At 38.7% G+C, this 13,442-nt stretch overlaps 1 protein-coding gene across 1 annotated transcript in view; it reads left to right on the top strand.

The window, feature by feature from the left end:
- lrrk2 (leucine-rich repeat kinase 2) overlaps positions 1 to 13,442 on the top strand; it is a 39,357-nt gene that overhangs the window by 1,295 nt on the left and 24,620 nt on the right. The window contains exons 2-13 of the mRNA XM_008410860.2: positions 994 to 1,079; positions 1,462 to 1,571; positions 3,741 to 3,829; positions 5,064 to 5,198; positions 5,462 to 5,596; positions 7,059 to 7,190; positions 7,713 to 7,832; positions 8,390 to 8,538; positions 8,617 to 8,696; positions 8,779 to 8,885; positions 9,724 to 9,853; positions 12,853 to 12,977. Of these exons, the coding sequence (XP_008409082.1) occupies positions 994 to 1,079; positions 1,462 to 1,571; positions 3,741 to 3,829; positions 5,064 to 5,198; positions 5,462 to 5,596; positions 7,059 to 7,190; positions 7,713 to 7,832; positions 8,390 to 8,538; positions 8,617 to 8,696; positions 8,779 to 8,885; positions 9,724 to 9,853; positions 12,853 to 12,977 (1,398 nt within the window). The remainder of the gene's footprint in view (positions 1 to 993; positions 1,080 to 1,461; positions 1,572 to 3,740; positions 3,830 to 5,063; positions 5,199 to 5,461; positions 5,597 to 7,058; positions 7,191 to 7,712; positions 7,833 to 8,389; positions 8,539 to 8,616; positions 8,697 to 8,778; positions 8,886 to 9,723; positions 9,854 to 12,852; positions 12,978 to 13,442) is intronic.

Genomic DNA, 13,442 nt, shown 5'->3' with positions numbered 1-13,442 from the left:
TAGACATAAAAAAAATATATAGTGGAATCAACCAGAAACAACCAGGATGTTAAGAAAATGCTTTACAGTTGGTGCACACTTCCCATTTATCGTCAATGCAGCAAGCAATAGGAAACTAGTTTGGAACACAACTGGCATGGATTTTTACTTTCATTTTCTTACCACTCCCCACCGCCCCCAAGAGTTTGCTGCCCTGGGGGGAGATCCCATTTGCCAACAACAAAAACCACAGAAAAATCTGAATTAGAAAACGGCGTTACCTTTTAACCCACTTACTCTTACAGTCAGGGGGAAAACGTAACGTTTCCCTGATGAGATGATTATCAGCAAATACGACCACCTTTAGTAAAAACAGGAGTTTTCACAGTGTGCTGATTACCAGTGTATGTGATCCCAAGAAGAAAGATATTTGAGAGGCAAATTTTGCAAACTGTCAATTAGAATCACATTTCCAACAAATCACATTATGTCATTTTGGGAAAGTTTTAACATGTTTTCAGCAAGCTTACTCCAAATTCAGGTCAGATTTTAGTTTTTCTAACTGTGCAGGCGTTCTTGTTCCTGACAATGTATATGACCTCATTAAATTATAAATACTTCACCTCATAGCTGCTGAAGGAGATGCCAACCTCATTCAAAATTCCTTAGGATTGTTGTCAATCCTGCATTTCAGTCGGAGGGTGTTGTATCTCTGTCGCTATAATGTTTAACATTTCCAGGTTTATTCTTAAAATATGTGATGTTTTAAAAGCTAAACTCACCCACACTTAAAGCTAAGTACAATTAAAAAGCTGCAATAAAAATCCTGCCCAAGTAGATTACTGCTTCCTTTGACTTGTTCTTGCTGTAACACTGGTCTTTTTTTGGAATTCAAATTTGAATTCTATTTTTAATGTGACCTCTTTCCAATCACATTGAAAATAGAAGCAGTCATGTGTTTAAAGCTAACTTGTCAGGTATGATTTTTGTTGTTGTATGTCTATGTTATTGCAGCAGCTGACCTGTTTGAAGACAAAGATGTCCATGTTCCCCTCACAGTGGTGCTTTCATCTTATGCAAACAGCAAAAAAGTCCAGGAGGTAACCCTTCACATCTTGACCTGTCAAACGGCTTCACCTTTAGCTTCTGTTTGGACAGTTTTTTTTGTGTAAAAAGCAACAGAAATGTGAAGTTACAAACTTACTTTACAGGGTGTGGGCTCTGTTAGAAAATGACTMATCTGTGAGCGACTTTTCTCTGTCTGATCCAGCCAATTTATGGCATCAGGTGTACCTTTGCTTACCAGGCTAAGAAATGCAGTACAACGCAAACTGAAAGTATGATTGTGAGACAATATAAGCACAGATGTGACACACTCGCCTGCCTTTCCCAAGAGGTCCTGAAACTGAAACCACTTTAGTCATTTAGAGAAAAAAAAAAAGTTGTCTGATATGATTCCTCTTTCACCTGTTGTTACCTCAGGTGGGCTTGTCACTGCTGTGCCGGCTCATTGAAATACGTCCGAAAACGCTGGAGGAGCTTTGCAGACCTCTGCAGGCCAGCAGGGACTGGGAGGTACTGGCAGTGCACCAGTAAGTGAAGACAAACCTATTTATTGGTTAGGGATTCATATCTTTTTACAGATCTGTAAAATATTTCAACTCACAATCTTAACATCGGTGTGTGCAATAGTCCCTGTGTTTGGTGGGCTGGAATGTTTGCCATGTACTCGCACCGTTAATGCAAGTGAGATATTTTCTCCCATATATTAGCTGCGTTTCCATTACACAGGTGCGTAAATCTCTGTCGATATTCCGCTAATGTCAAAGGAACACAATTTCAGACAAACTAATATAAACCCGGACATAAACAATGGCTGAAAAATTATAAGAATTACGAAAGGATTCTGTGTCTATGAAGCGCTTCACCTCACCATCCCACCTCTCTTAGTTCCAACATCGTATGTAGACACACTTCTCCTTAGAAGGTACAGTCAGTACTCCACAAAAGGCAGTTGCTATTAGACATGCCTTTTTTTGTTGTTTTTATCTTCCTTTGTGTTATGATCTTATGACGTTACTGTCTGCTCCCGTTGCGCACGTGAGTCACTTTGGGGTTGTAAAATGGATTTCAGCAAAAAATCTGAATTGAGCATCAATACCTGCTGTGTGTATGTAGCCTTATTGTAGCATACAGTGTAAAGAATTGTTCAACACAACGGCATTCCACAGAGGTTGATCACTGAAGGCCTTGTAACTGGGTCAGGTCCAGCTTCTTTGACGGTCAAAAGCTTTCTTGAGAGGTCAATTTAGTCTGTATCTTCCAAGATGACAAAAGTTCCTGGCAGAGGAGTCTTCGTGAGGTACGGATCAGCCAATCAAAATCAATACTTTGTTATAACTAAAATGAGAAATTGCTTGGGGGAAATGTCACATTGACAAATTTGGACTTCCTTAGTGCAAATGAGAGAATGTGCACAGAATGGTGCAACAACAGTTTTGAAAAAAAAAAACCCTGTAATGTAGTAGTTATCTTTTTGAAACTAGCTGTATTTACCTTGTTTTGGCTAAACCACAAAAAACATCGAAAGTGGGCAGGAGAGCAAATAAAAGCCAAAGCTGGTTCATGATACTTGATCAACGGTCCTGTATGAAAAGGCATAGACAAGAGATAATGAAATGCCGCATACCAGTAATGTTCAAATAGTATGAAATCATTCAAGTAGGTTATGTACCAGTGGGTCATTGTTAGCTAACAATGTTTAGCGTCTGCTCTGCCCTGTCATCTGCCACTGAGAGAAAAATGCTTTAACAATAAGGAAAGTTGACTCCACTCCTCTTATTGTGAGGAACCTTTAATCTCTTCCGTCAACATAAAAAGAAATGAAATCCACTCAAGTGTAGCTACATTGATATTTTACAAAGCAGACAACCATCCACAAATGTGCAATCTAGCTGTCATGAAAACACAGGAAGTGAACAAAACAAACATTGCCTGATGACAAACTATGACACTTTTCTGTTCGTAGTCAAATGTCCAACATGTGGCGCTATAATTATGATGCAGTATTATACAGATCGCAGCCCTCTGGGCAAACATGTTGCCCTTCCCTTCCTCAGACATTGAACCCATTGGTTTCCTCTCCTTTGTTTACATGCTTTGAATAACCATCTATGAATTTTATAATTAGTTCACATAATGCAAATTTTGTCCGTTTTCAAGTTACCCAAGATTATTTTAACAACACGACCAAACATACAATCTGCCGTTGGGGATTTTCCTCTCACAGTACACCTTCCACAGTTATTTGCACTCGTGATAAAGACGTGCCTTTTAGACATTTTTATTTCTCTTACCATGGAGCTTACTTTGATCGTATCGGGATAAGATCAGCGGCTTGTTCAGCCTTGTTCCTTAATGTCCCAATTGTTTTAACCTTTTTCTTATCGCTTCAAAAGTAGAAATGACTACATTTAGGCATGAAGCTATTTCCTAACTTACTGCCTTACTTGATCGGTATGCTCTCTCGTCTTTCCCATTTTGCCAGTAAGAATTGGTGTTTGTCTTGCTCGGGCTACAATACCCAAGATGCTAAGGGTGTGTCGGAAGAACAACTGAAAAAGGGAGAACTAAGAACAATTTGTATTTGTCACAGCAGATACCTATATTAAACAATTTCTCCAATAATTTTGCCGCTGCATGATTTCACCAACATCATGCGGCTCTGTTAACACGATTTCTCATTCTGATTTTGTTTTCAGGCATATCCTGAGGGCCTTATCGCAGTTTCTTGCAGACCATCAAGTAACCATTGTTGGACTCAGAGCCCTGGCGCTTCTGCTCACATCAGGTACATTATGTCTATGTGTAGGAAAGAACTCCTGCATACATGCACTATATAACCAAAATAACTCGCTTACTGACCCAAATTATTAAGGTCAAGTATTTCAATCACTTCCATGGTGACAGATGTGTAAATTTCGACGTGTCTGATGCTGTGGTGTAAAATAAGCCTTCCATGGACTCTAAAACCGTGTAAAAGTGGAAAAATTGATTATACCTCTCTATCAGTTCTGTGGATGAATGTAGGCTTAGCAATTGCCAGGACAACAATAATTTTTTGACATCACTGTGTTATGTTTGTTCCAGGATGGATTACGTTTGGACAGTGGTGGGCACCGCTAACTAAAAATATAGTTGTGCTAACCCTAAAGCCTTAATCATAAATGTTAGGCATGCTAACGCTAAAGCACTACACCAATATGATATTTGACAGAAGCTAATGCTGGCACTAACACTGATTCAACTTGTACTTACCCTAGAATGACAAGTGTATTAACGCTTTATTTATATCTGGAAAAAAAATCCTTTAGAGGAAGTGAAGTGTGCCAAAGGTTTTTAAAGTCAGCAAATGCACGAAAGCGCAAAAAGAAAAATTTGCTCCACTATTAGCAGATTAGTGAAAGTGTACACACGACTGGTTGTGGGATTTTCAGGAGTTGGACTTGGTTTCGTAGTAAGTTTCAAGTAAGAAACTTTAACATGACCACACATTTTGGACAAGTTCTGGCTTTCAACATCAAGGAAACATTCTGGGGATAATAATATGCTCCAACATGAATTTGCACAAAACAAGGCCAATAGAGACATGGATAAGTGTGTTTATTCCTGAACTTGATCTGATTTCTATCCCTGAACAAAATAAATGTAGATCCAATACAGTATAGGTTTTGAAAGTGCCATAACTCCACTCATGCTTATTTAAATATGTTAATTATAATAACATGTTTAATTAAAATGAATCATGGTCATTGATATAATCAATACAAAAGTGACAAAAAAACCCACATAGCCTTTGACCTTAAGGCACTGCCTTGACTTTTAATACAATCAGCTTTTAAATCAATGAAAAAATTGTTAGCTCCCAATACTGAACCTTATGTGACACAGCATTATATTATTATCTTTACCCAGGATTCTGTAACATAACATACACACCGATTTCTAAATAACTTTTCTAATCCTGTTGTTTCGTTTCTCTAATTTCTCTCTGTTTATTCATGTTTACCTACAATTTTGGACAGATCCGATTCCTCTGCGGGTGCTGGAAGAAGAAGAGGACGTGTTTAGCTTGGTTGTGCAGGCGATGAAGACATTTCCCACCATCGAGGAAGTTCAACTCCAAGGTTGTATAGCTCTGCAGCTGCTGCTGGATAGAGGTGGGCTGACAACCTTTTCTTGTTTAATGGTGTTAGAAGAGTAAAAACTTGTTCTTGTTTAAAAGAAAATAAAACAATCTGGTGGTTCAGTTACATACATCGAAACCAATCACAACAGTTCTGTAACTATGTCCAATGTGGAAATGTTTGGCTGTATTGCACAGTGGATACCAGTAGAAAGCAGTTTTTGTAAAGTTGGTAGTGGAGGACTGATGTTACTTAGCTGTATCACAACTTCCTTGTCCTTTTTTTTCTCTTTATAGTAAGTGACGACCATCTGGGAGAGTTTGTGGAAAACCAAGACCATGTTGTGGTTCTCTCAGTTCTGCAGATGTTCTCTGCCAGCCCTAAGCTTCTCACTCAGGCCATGAAGGTGTTACTGCCCTTAGCTCGCACAGGTACGCCGCCAATACATCCCCTAATGTCTGACTCTATGAGTTGTTCTCTGAATTGAAGCATGGGTTACACTGATCTTACAAGAAAGAGGTTTTTATCTCTAAAAGGCCATTAAGCAGCTGTGAGCACATTTTCACTGTAAACCTGTAAAGCTTGTTTGGCTGTCCTGATGTAAATTAGGCTGCATGGTAACATGAATGATGTTATTCTGCCCCATTGCAGAAAACAGATCTATTTAGAAATTCCCCCATGGCAAAAAAACCCCCCCAAAACAAAACAAACAAAAAAAAAAATAGGAGTGAGTCCTGTAAAAGCTATTTGACATTTATTTGCCAGCTAACTGATTTAAGGCCTTTTCAAGGAAGTTTTCTTCTTATCYTTTTACATAAAATAATTTTGTGGAAATCGCAAACATGTCCAAATTCTGACAGGTGCTGCTTTACGTTGCAGACTTGTCAAAGTTTATATTTATGGAGTACCCAAAGAGAGAGGGTGTAAAATTACTTACAGATTTTTATGTTTTGCTTTCATTTTAATCACAATTAAAAGTTTCAGATCGTCAAACTGGTCTTAGCAGCGGATGAAGATATCTTGAATGAACACAAAATCAAGTCTTCCAAGATTTAGATGAATGATAATTTCATTCGTCTAACAACTTGACTATGTATGTAAAAGTAATCACTACCTTTTGTTAAATAATAAATTAACTATAATTAACCACATTTTCTGTAAACCCTGAATTAAATCAAATCAATAAAGAGGAGCAGGGATTCACCGATCCACTTTTTTCACTTCCGATACCGATATCTGAGGTCTAATATCGGCCGATACCGATCCGATAGAAAAAAACAGTTGAATTGACTTAAAATGTGTTTTCAAACACAGACATAAATGTACTGAATTATAAATGTATTTGATGACTCTGTACTAAAATACACCAATAGCTTCACAAGCTTGGTCAAAAACAACTTTAATTAGTTCAGTCAGTGTAATTAGGAGTAGAACAGCCAAGGTAAAATAAATGATAAAGAAACTGACAAAAACAATAAGTTGACTACCTTTGTCAAACATGAAAATATAAATGGCTACAAACCTTCTTTCAGATTGTCCAGAACATGTAAACATAATGTAAAATAAATAAAGCATGACATGGCTCAGAGCACAAAACAAAGAATTATAGATCTGCCTTTATAGATCAGGTACATTGTCACGGTACCCGTTCTATAATGTTTTTAAATATTGGGACCGATGCAGATATTACTATTGGATTGGTGCGTCTCTGAAGCGGAGGTATTTTTTATTTTAATATGTAAAATCATGGGGAAATTACCACATTTCTATTTTTGTTTTTACTGTCTTTGTCCATGCCTCATTAGTTTGTGAAGAAATGCTTTCTTAGACGTATCAGCTCTGCCTTGCATGACCAAAATCTCATGATGAGGTCGACATGCTTTTCTCCTGCAGGCAGTAACGTGGAGGTGTTGATGTCGAGAGGCACTCAGTGTTACACTGTCATCATCGCGGCCATGGATGCCTTCCTTGGCGTGGAGGAGCTGCAGGAGACGGCCTGCCTGCTGTTCAGGAGGTTCACATCAGGTCAGAGCTCCAACTCAGGAGGAAGACATGATGTTTGTCCTGTTCTAATCCTCCTCCTCCTCTTCAGTAATAGTCTGATTTCATTTCATATTTGTTTGTAAGTGGTTTGCCTCTATCCAAAAATGTTATATTTTTTATGAGTTTCAATAAGATAACTCATGAAAAAGACACTTGAACTAAGATCAAATCAGATGAACATTTCTAGTTCAGATCACTAAAATTATTTCTATTCGGTATAGAGCTGTTTTTCTCTAATTTGATTCAAATTCAGAAGTTTGCATACACTAAGAAAGGAAACCAGAGTAAAACAGCTAAGCAATCATTGAGATTCCTTTCAATAAATAACTGCAGTATCTGCTCACATATTGACAGATGAAGATAACATTGCTTGTGAAATCAATACACTTCTGCTTGAATTTGATCCACTTTGATAAGCTAATGTGCTATTTAAAGCTGATAAGGTTAAGAGAAGCTTCTGTGTAACTCAGCTGACTTTTTTTTTCTTCTTTCATTTTCCTGCAGAGAGCTTCTACAACATCCTGGTACAGAACGGCGTCCAGAGAGTCGCTCGGAGAGCCTGTCAGAGTTTTCCCAACAACCCTGTCCTGCAAGCTGCTGCTCTCTCCTGCCTGGCTGAACTTAGTGAGCACACACCTTCACAAGTTGGGCTTGAGTCAATAACGTCCTGGAAGTTAGTCGACACAACGTAGTAGAAAAACGTTACTGAAAATAGTCGAGTTTCCATTGGTGACAGAAATGCACAGTTTGATATATTGGAAATAAATGTATTTAATGGCAACACGATAATAATACAAAAAAAAGCTTGATTTTTGATCAAATGTTTTTGCGCTAGGACAAGTTTGATTTTTTTTTTGTTGGTTTATTTATTTAGAATTGGTTTATTTCACAAAACTGTAATGGAAACACTTTTTTTATTTGCATCACATAATCGTAAACTGGATGTTGCCACTGTTGCAGACCACAGAGAAGACGGCTACAGGAAGTAGTTAGAGGATGACGGCGCAATTGCAAAGTTGTGTTTTTTTGTTTTTTTTACATCGGCGGAATTTATGATAAAGTTTTGCACACATTTGTAATGGAAACACAGCTGGTGTTGCATACATCTAAACAAGATGATATTTCTTCTGCTTTTTCTTAATGGATGTATTGCATTGTGTTATCCGCTTGCCACACTGCAGCTGCAACCATCGTGCAGAGCAAAGCGGTGGCGGAGGAAGGGCAAAAGGAAGAGGAGAGGGGCCCAGAGGAGGTGGAGGACCTGGGCCTTGACTGGATGGAGGACTGCTGCACGGCGCTGGACCTCCATGCAGCTGAGCCGACTGTTCAGGTCAGTCCTGCAGCTCCTAGCCGCTGGCACTTTAGAAACTCTTAAAGTAACCATTTAACTAGATTTTTCCCATCTCAGGAAGCTGCGAGCTGGGCCATTCACAGTCTGTTACTGCATGGAGCCCAAGTTAACCCATCAGAAGAGGAGCAGGAGGACAGGTATGTAGAAGTTTAAAGGGGAAAAAAGCCTTCTGAATGAGTTAAACACTGTTTCATGGAAGCTCGATGACTGTTTTTCCAGGACTCCCGTTCACAGACAGTTAATGGCTGCCATGCTGGTTCACTCCTCCTCTTCCAGTGTGTTCATTGCTGCTACCAGTGCCATCGCCACGCTCATTACCAACAACAGTGAGTCTTCAGAAACACATATTTACTCCGTATGTGCTGAGGTATGCATCTAGTTGTTGCATACTTACAGACATTCACATTATATATGCAGTATATATTATTGGGATCAAATATCAAGTTTTAGTTATTACTTAAAACAACAACAACAAAAAGACTCCAGGGTGACTAAGTACAGAGGCATTGAGTCAATGAGTCAAACCATGGAGATATGGCAAAGTGTTGCTGAGTCCATGTTAACAAGAGAGAAAATGGTCAGGGAGTAGAGGTTTGGTTTGTATTGGTGAAATGTGAAGGTCAGATTAAGGACATTAAGCTCTCTCCACTGGCCTTGAGCTAATCTGAAGACTAGCTATAGACGACCTCAGGGCATTTTTGTGTGCCAGCATCGTATCTGGGATCTCATATTTTTGGGTTATAGTCCATATTTAATGCTCTCAAATGGTACAATGGACTCAAACTACATTACTCAAGGCCCAGTTTCCTGCAACTACCAGATGTCTCTCTGCTTCAGCAAACAAGACTCTAATATTAGCTCATGAGCTGAGCTCTGCAGTGCTTGACTACATGCTAGTTAGGCAGTTTCATCATTTAATTCAAATGTGTAAGACAAAGGACACTCCTCAGTATTTTAGGACTCTGGCCCTCGAGGAATGCAAAATCACTTCCTTCCACAGGGGAAGTCCAGAATGTAGACAGACCAGTAAATTCAAAGATTTGCTTTTTGACTCAGCTCGCCACATCTGCCTCATTTGGTTTTTATCTTCAATCTTTGGCGAAAGACTTCAAAACCAGTTGCTACTTCGGCTACTTCAATAGAAACTGTCCGCTTTGCTTGCAGGTAAAATGAGCTTCTTGCTGTTGTCTGGTGGCCTCCATGTCAATTTGGTAGAGATGATGAAGAGACATGCAAGCTCAGCAGAAGTTTCCATCAGCGCCTGCAAGTTGTTAAAGCTGCTTTTCCACGGAAGGTTTGGACCCAAAAATATTCCGTTTTTTAGAAATATTACCAAAAGCCAAAGTTTAAAAGGAAATGCATAAAAAAAAGCCTTACAATGTTTGAGTAAAGTCATTGTTCTTAGGTGGAAGAGTTCAGGATCAGACTTTGAAATATCAGTGCTTTCAAAAAACAATTATAATAAATAAAAAGCCATAAAGATGGGTTAGCCTGCTGTTTGAAATTGTTTTTAGTGTTCAATTATTTTTGAAAGATTGTTTATAAAATGTTATCTTTTACATTGGGGTCTATTATAATATTCCTTATGTATACATAATAATATTGCTTATGTAATATTATTAGGAAAGTTTAAAGTTGATTTGAAATTATACAATTATAAGGTAATGGGATTTGATTTTAAATTGGCATCTATAATTTTGTACGTTTTGATGATGTGATTGGTCAGACATTTTATCCTTGGACTGTTTCCTTGTTGAAGGTCTGTGACTGAAACTTTGTGTAACATTTTACAAGATCAAGAGTTCGTGTCTGTCTCCCTTTTTTAAAATAATGAACTATTATTTAAAATAAAGAAATAGAGCTCATTTCTTTGCTTAGCCAATTTTTGTGATGAAAAAAATACATCAGTACACCAAATTTATGTTTATTAAATTGACAACCAAAGAACAGATTCCACTAAAGAGCAATATGAGGCAGTGTTGTAGTACTCAAGATCAGTCTTGGTCTCGAGACCGATCTCAAGAGCATTTTTGTTGGTCTCGGTCTCGTCTCGGACTCGACCGCATTTGGTCTTGGTCTTGTCTCGGTCTCTGGCGCTGAGGACTTGGCATTTTATTTCAAGACCAGTCGAGACCGCAACTGTGAAAATATGACTAAACATGCAGCATACTATCCAGTTTATTTGTTAACATCTTTGTTTACGGTGGATGCAAAACGCACTGATTAAAATCCAAGCAATTACATGTTTCTGTTACTCCCCCTGCCCCTCCCCACCTTTCACTCGCACGTGGCGCTCCAACACATGCGCAGTGGTATTCTCTGAGCGGCAGAAGATGTCTGTCTAATCGTCAGTAATAGAATAGCGCTGCATAAATCATAAGATCCGATGCTACAGCTAACTCGGCATCACTTCACTTTCACAGACAGTGGGGACAACGTCTAACTTTTTTCGTCACTTAGAGAAGTAGCTCAAAGAAAGATAAGCTACGTTGACGTGATGTTAGCAAAGCTAGTTGTATAGAGACACATAAGCATTTGTGATGAAAAAAAGTCACTCACTGCGCTGAATTATTGTGTGAAGGTGTTGACTGACTTGTCGCAAATATGGGACAACGCTGTGTCCAAAAGTCTGCAATATAGTGATGTGACATTCAGAAACAGTCCGATTCTTCTGAACGGCTCTTTACTTAGAAAATAGGACTGGMGTGTCACTGAGAGCTGTTGTTCTATCAGATTACCATACGCTGTCAGAATAGCATACATGCAGTGAGTACCATGCTTGCATGCGCATTAAGAAGTCCGACCGTCAGAGGAGTTGTCAGTTCACCATACACAACAAGTTATGACGAAAATAAGTCATTAAATTGTTTCCAATGATAACTGTATAGATATACATGCATTGTCGTGGTTTCAAAGTGTATTTAAAGCAGGGTCTGGTTGCAGCTGGAGTCAGCTACAACACACGCCCGTGTAAAACTCATTAACCTACTTAACCACTAAGTCAGGATGCCATACAACTGTTAATAACAAAGTGTATGACGATCTACGTCATGATTCTATGTTGCTGATTAAATGAAATCTTATGGTAATGACGTGTCTGACAGATATAGCCGTGAGTTTGTGCTAAGCGTATGACGATCTGACCTGACAGAACACCAGTTTTTTGTTCTTGTAATGCTTTGTGTACACTGAAGTTGCTATCATTATTTTTATTTAATTATGTACTTTGATATTTTTCAAATTAACAAATAACTAAAGCACAAGAACGAAAGAGCATGCAAATTGCTCTTTGATTGTTTTCTTTCAAAGTGGCAGCTGTAATGTGTGCCATGGTGTCAGACTGCCTGGCTTCATGTAGCAGAAGAGAGGGCGAGAACAGTCATGATAAGTGTCTTGGGCTTGGTTACTTCTTGCTTGTTGCTCCTAGGTCAGTGTTTATAGTTGAGCCTTATTTACCATCAGGGCATTGCCTCAATTGCTATGTTTAATGATGTAGACAGTGGTGGTTTCTGACATGAGCAATATGGGCAAACGCCCAGGGCGATATCTTTGTAGGGCTGGCACGAGACCACCACTGATTGTAGCACAAAGATGGAATATTTAATATGGGTAAAATGTATTAAGTATTTAATATCTACGTGTTTTTATGGGAATATGGATCTTTCAGATCAATTTGAGAAGCAGTTTTGATTATATTTTAAATTTTATCATGTCATGTAGCGCGGGCCGCTGGTCTTGACTTGGTCTCGACTTCCCTCGGTCTTGGTCTTGACTTTGTCTCGGACCCTAAAAGTCTTGGTCTTGTCTCGGTCTCGATACACTCTGGTCTTGGTCTTGTCTTGGTCTTGGGTTAGGTGGTCTTGACCACAACACTGATATGAGGTACAACATCTCACTTCCTGTTGGTATAAAAAGTTTTTTCTTAGTTTCAGAACAAAAATAATCTTAACAATTAACAAAAAATAAAACGGCCAGGTCAGCGCTCGTCTTAAAATAATAATGTAAAAGTTTCATAGAAGATTTGCTTATACAAACATCCTCAGTGGTAACAGAAACAATCATAACGAACAAAAATCAGTCATTCACCTGTGTTTCTCAAAGTGGCTGTTAAATAAAATATTTCTGAATAGAATTAAACAAGTAAACATTTTCTATTTTTACTTTTCGTTACGTTTTATCTGTGCAGTTTGTTAATTGCATTGACATTTGCGGAGGATCGGAATTGTGTGCCGGGTGTAGAGTTTCCATGAGTTCTGATTGGTTTGTTAGTGAAAACTGTCCTTGTGTTTGTAGGACGGCCAGCTTGGATGAACTGAACATGGCCATGAGTCAGATCCTCGCCACCATGAAGAGCCACAACTTCCAATCGGAGGTCCAGCTGGCAGCCCTGGAGGCCAGTCTGATCTTCCTCTGCCCAGGTAAGCTGCCACTCTGCTGGCAGGTTTTTCCACTGCTCAGGTGCTACTTTAAAGATTATCCGATAAGGTAAGATATACTTTATTGTTCCCTAAGGGAAATTTATTGCTGTTGGTGGGACAACCACAGCAAAATGTACAAACTCATTACAAAAATACAGGACATCACAGCGTAGTCAAATTTCAGGAAAATGAGACTAGGCCTGTCACACTAACAAATTTTACTGGATGATGAATTGTCCCAGAAATGATTGCGATAAACAATAATGTTGTTTTGAGACCAATTTTCAAGCAATATATTGATAATGAGATAATGCAAGTTCGCTCTCTCAAAGAACTTAAATGAGACAGCTGTACTAAAAAATTACGATAAAATTGCACCAACAACTAATTTAACAGCAACTGTTGCCCATCCCAACATCCCTTATGATGAACACAAACTTTGGACTTCGTTTTCCCTCGCCCGGA

Source organism: Poecilia reticulata, linkage group LG6, assembly GCF_000633615.1.
Source record: "Poecilia reticulata strain Guanapo linkage group LG6, Guppy_female_1.0+MT, whole genome shotgun sequence".
Classification (NCBI taxonomy): domain Eukaryota; kingdom Metazoa; phylum Chordata; class Actinopteri; order Cyprinodontiformes; family Poeciliidae; genus Poecilia; species Poecilia reticulata.
Note: the sequence above shows the minus strand (reverse complement) of the source record. Positions and strands in the feature narration are given on the sequence as shown.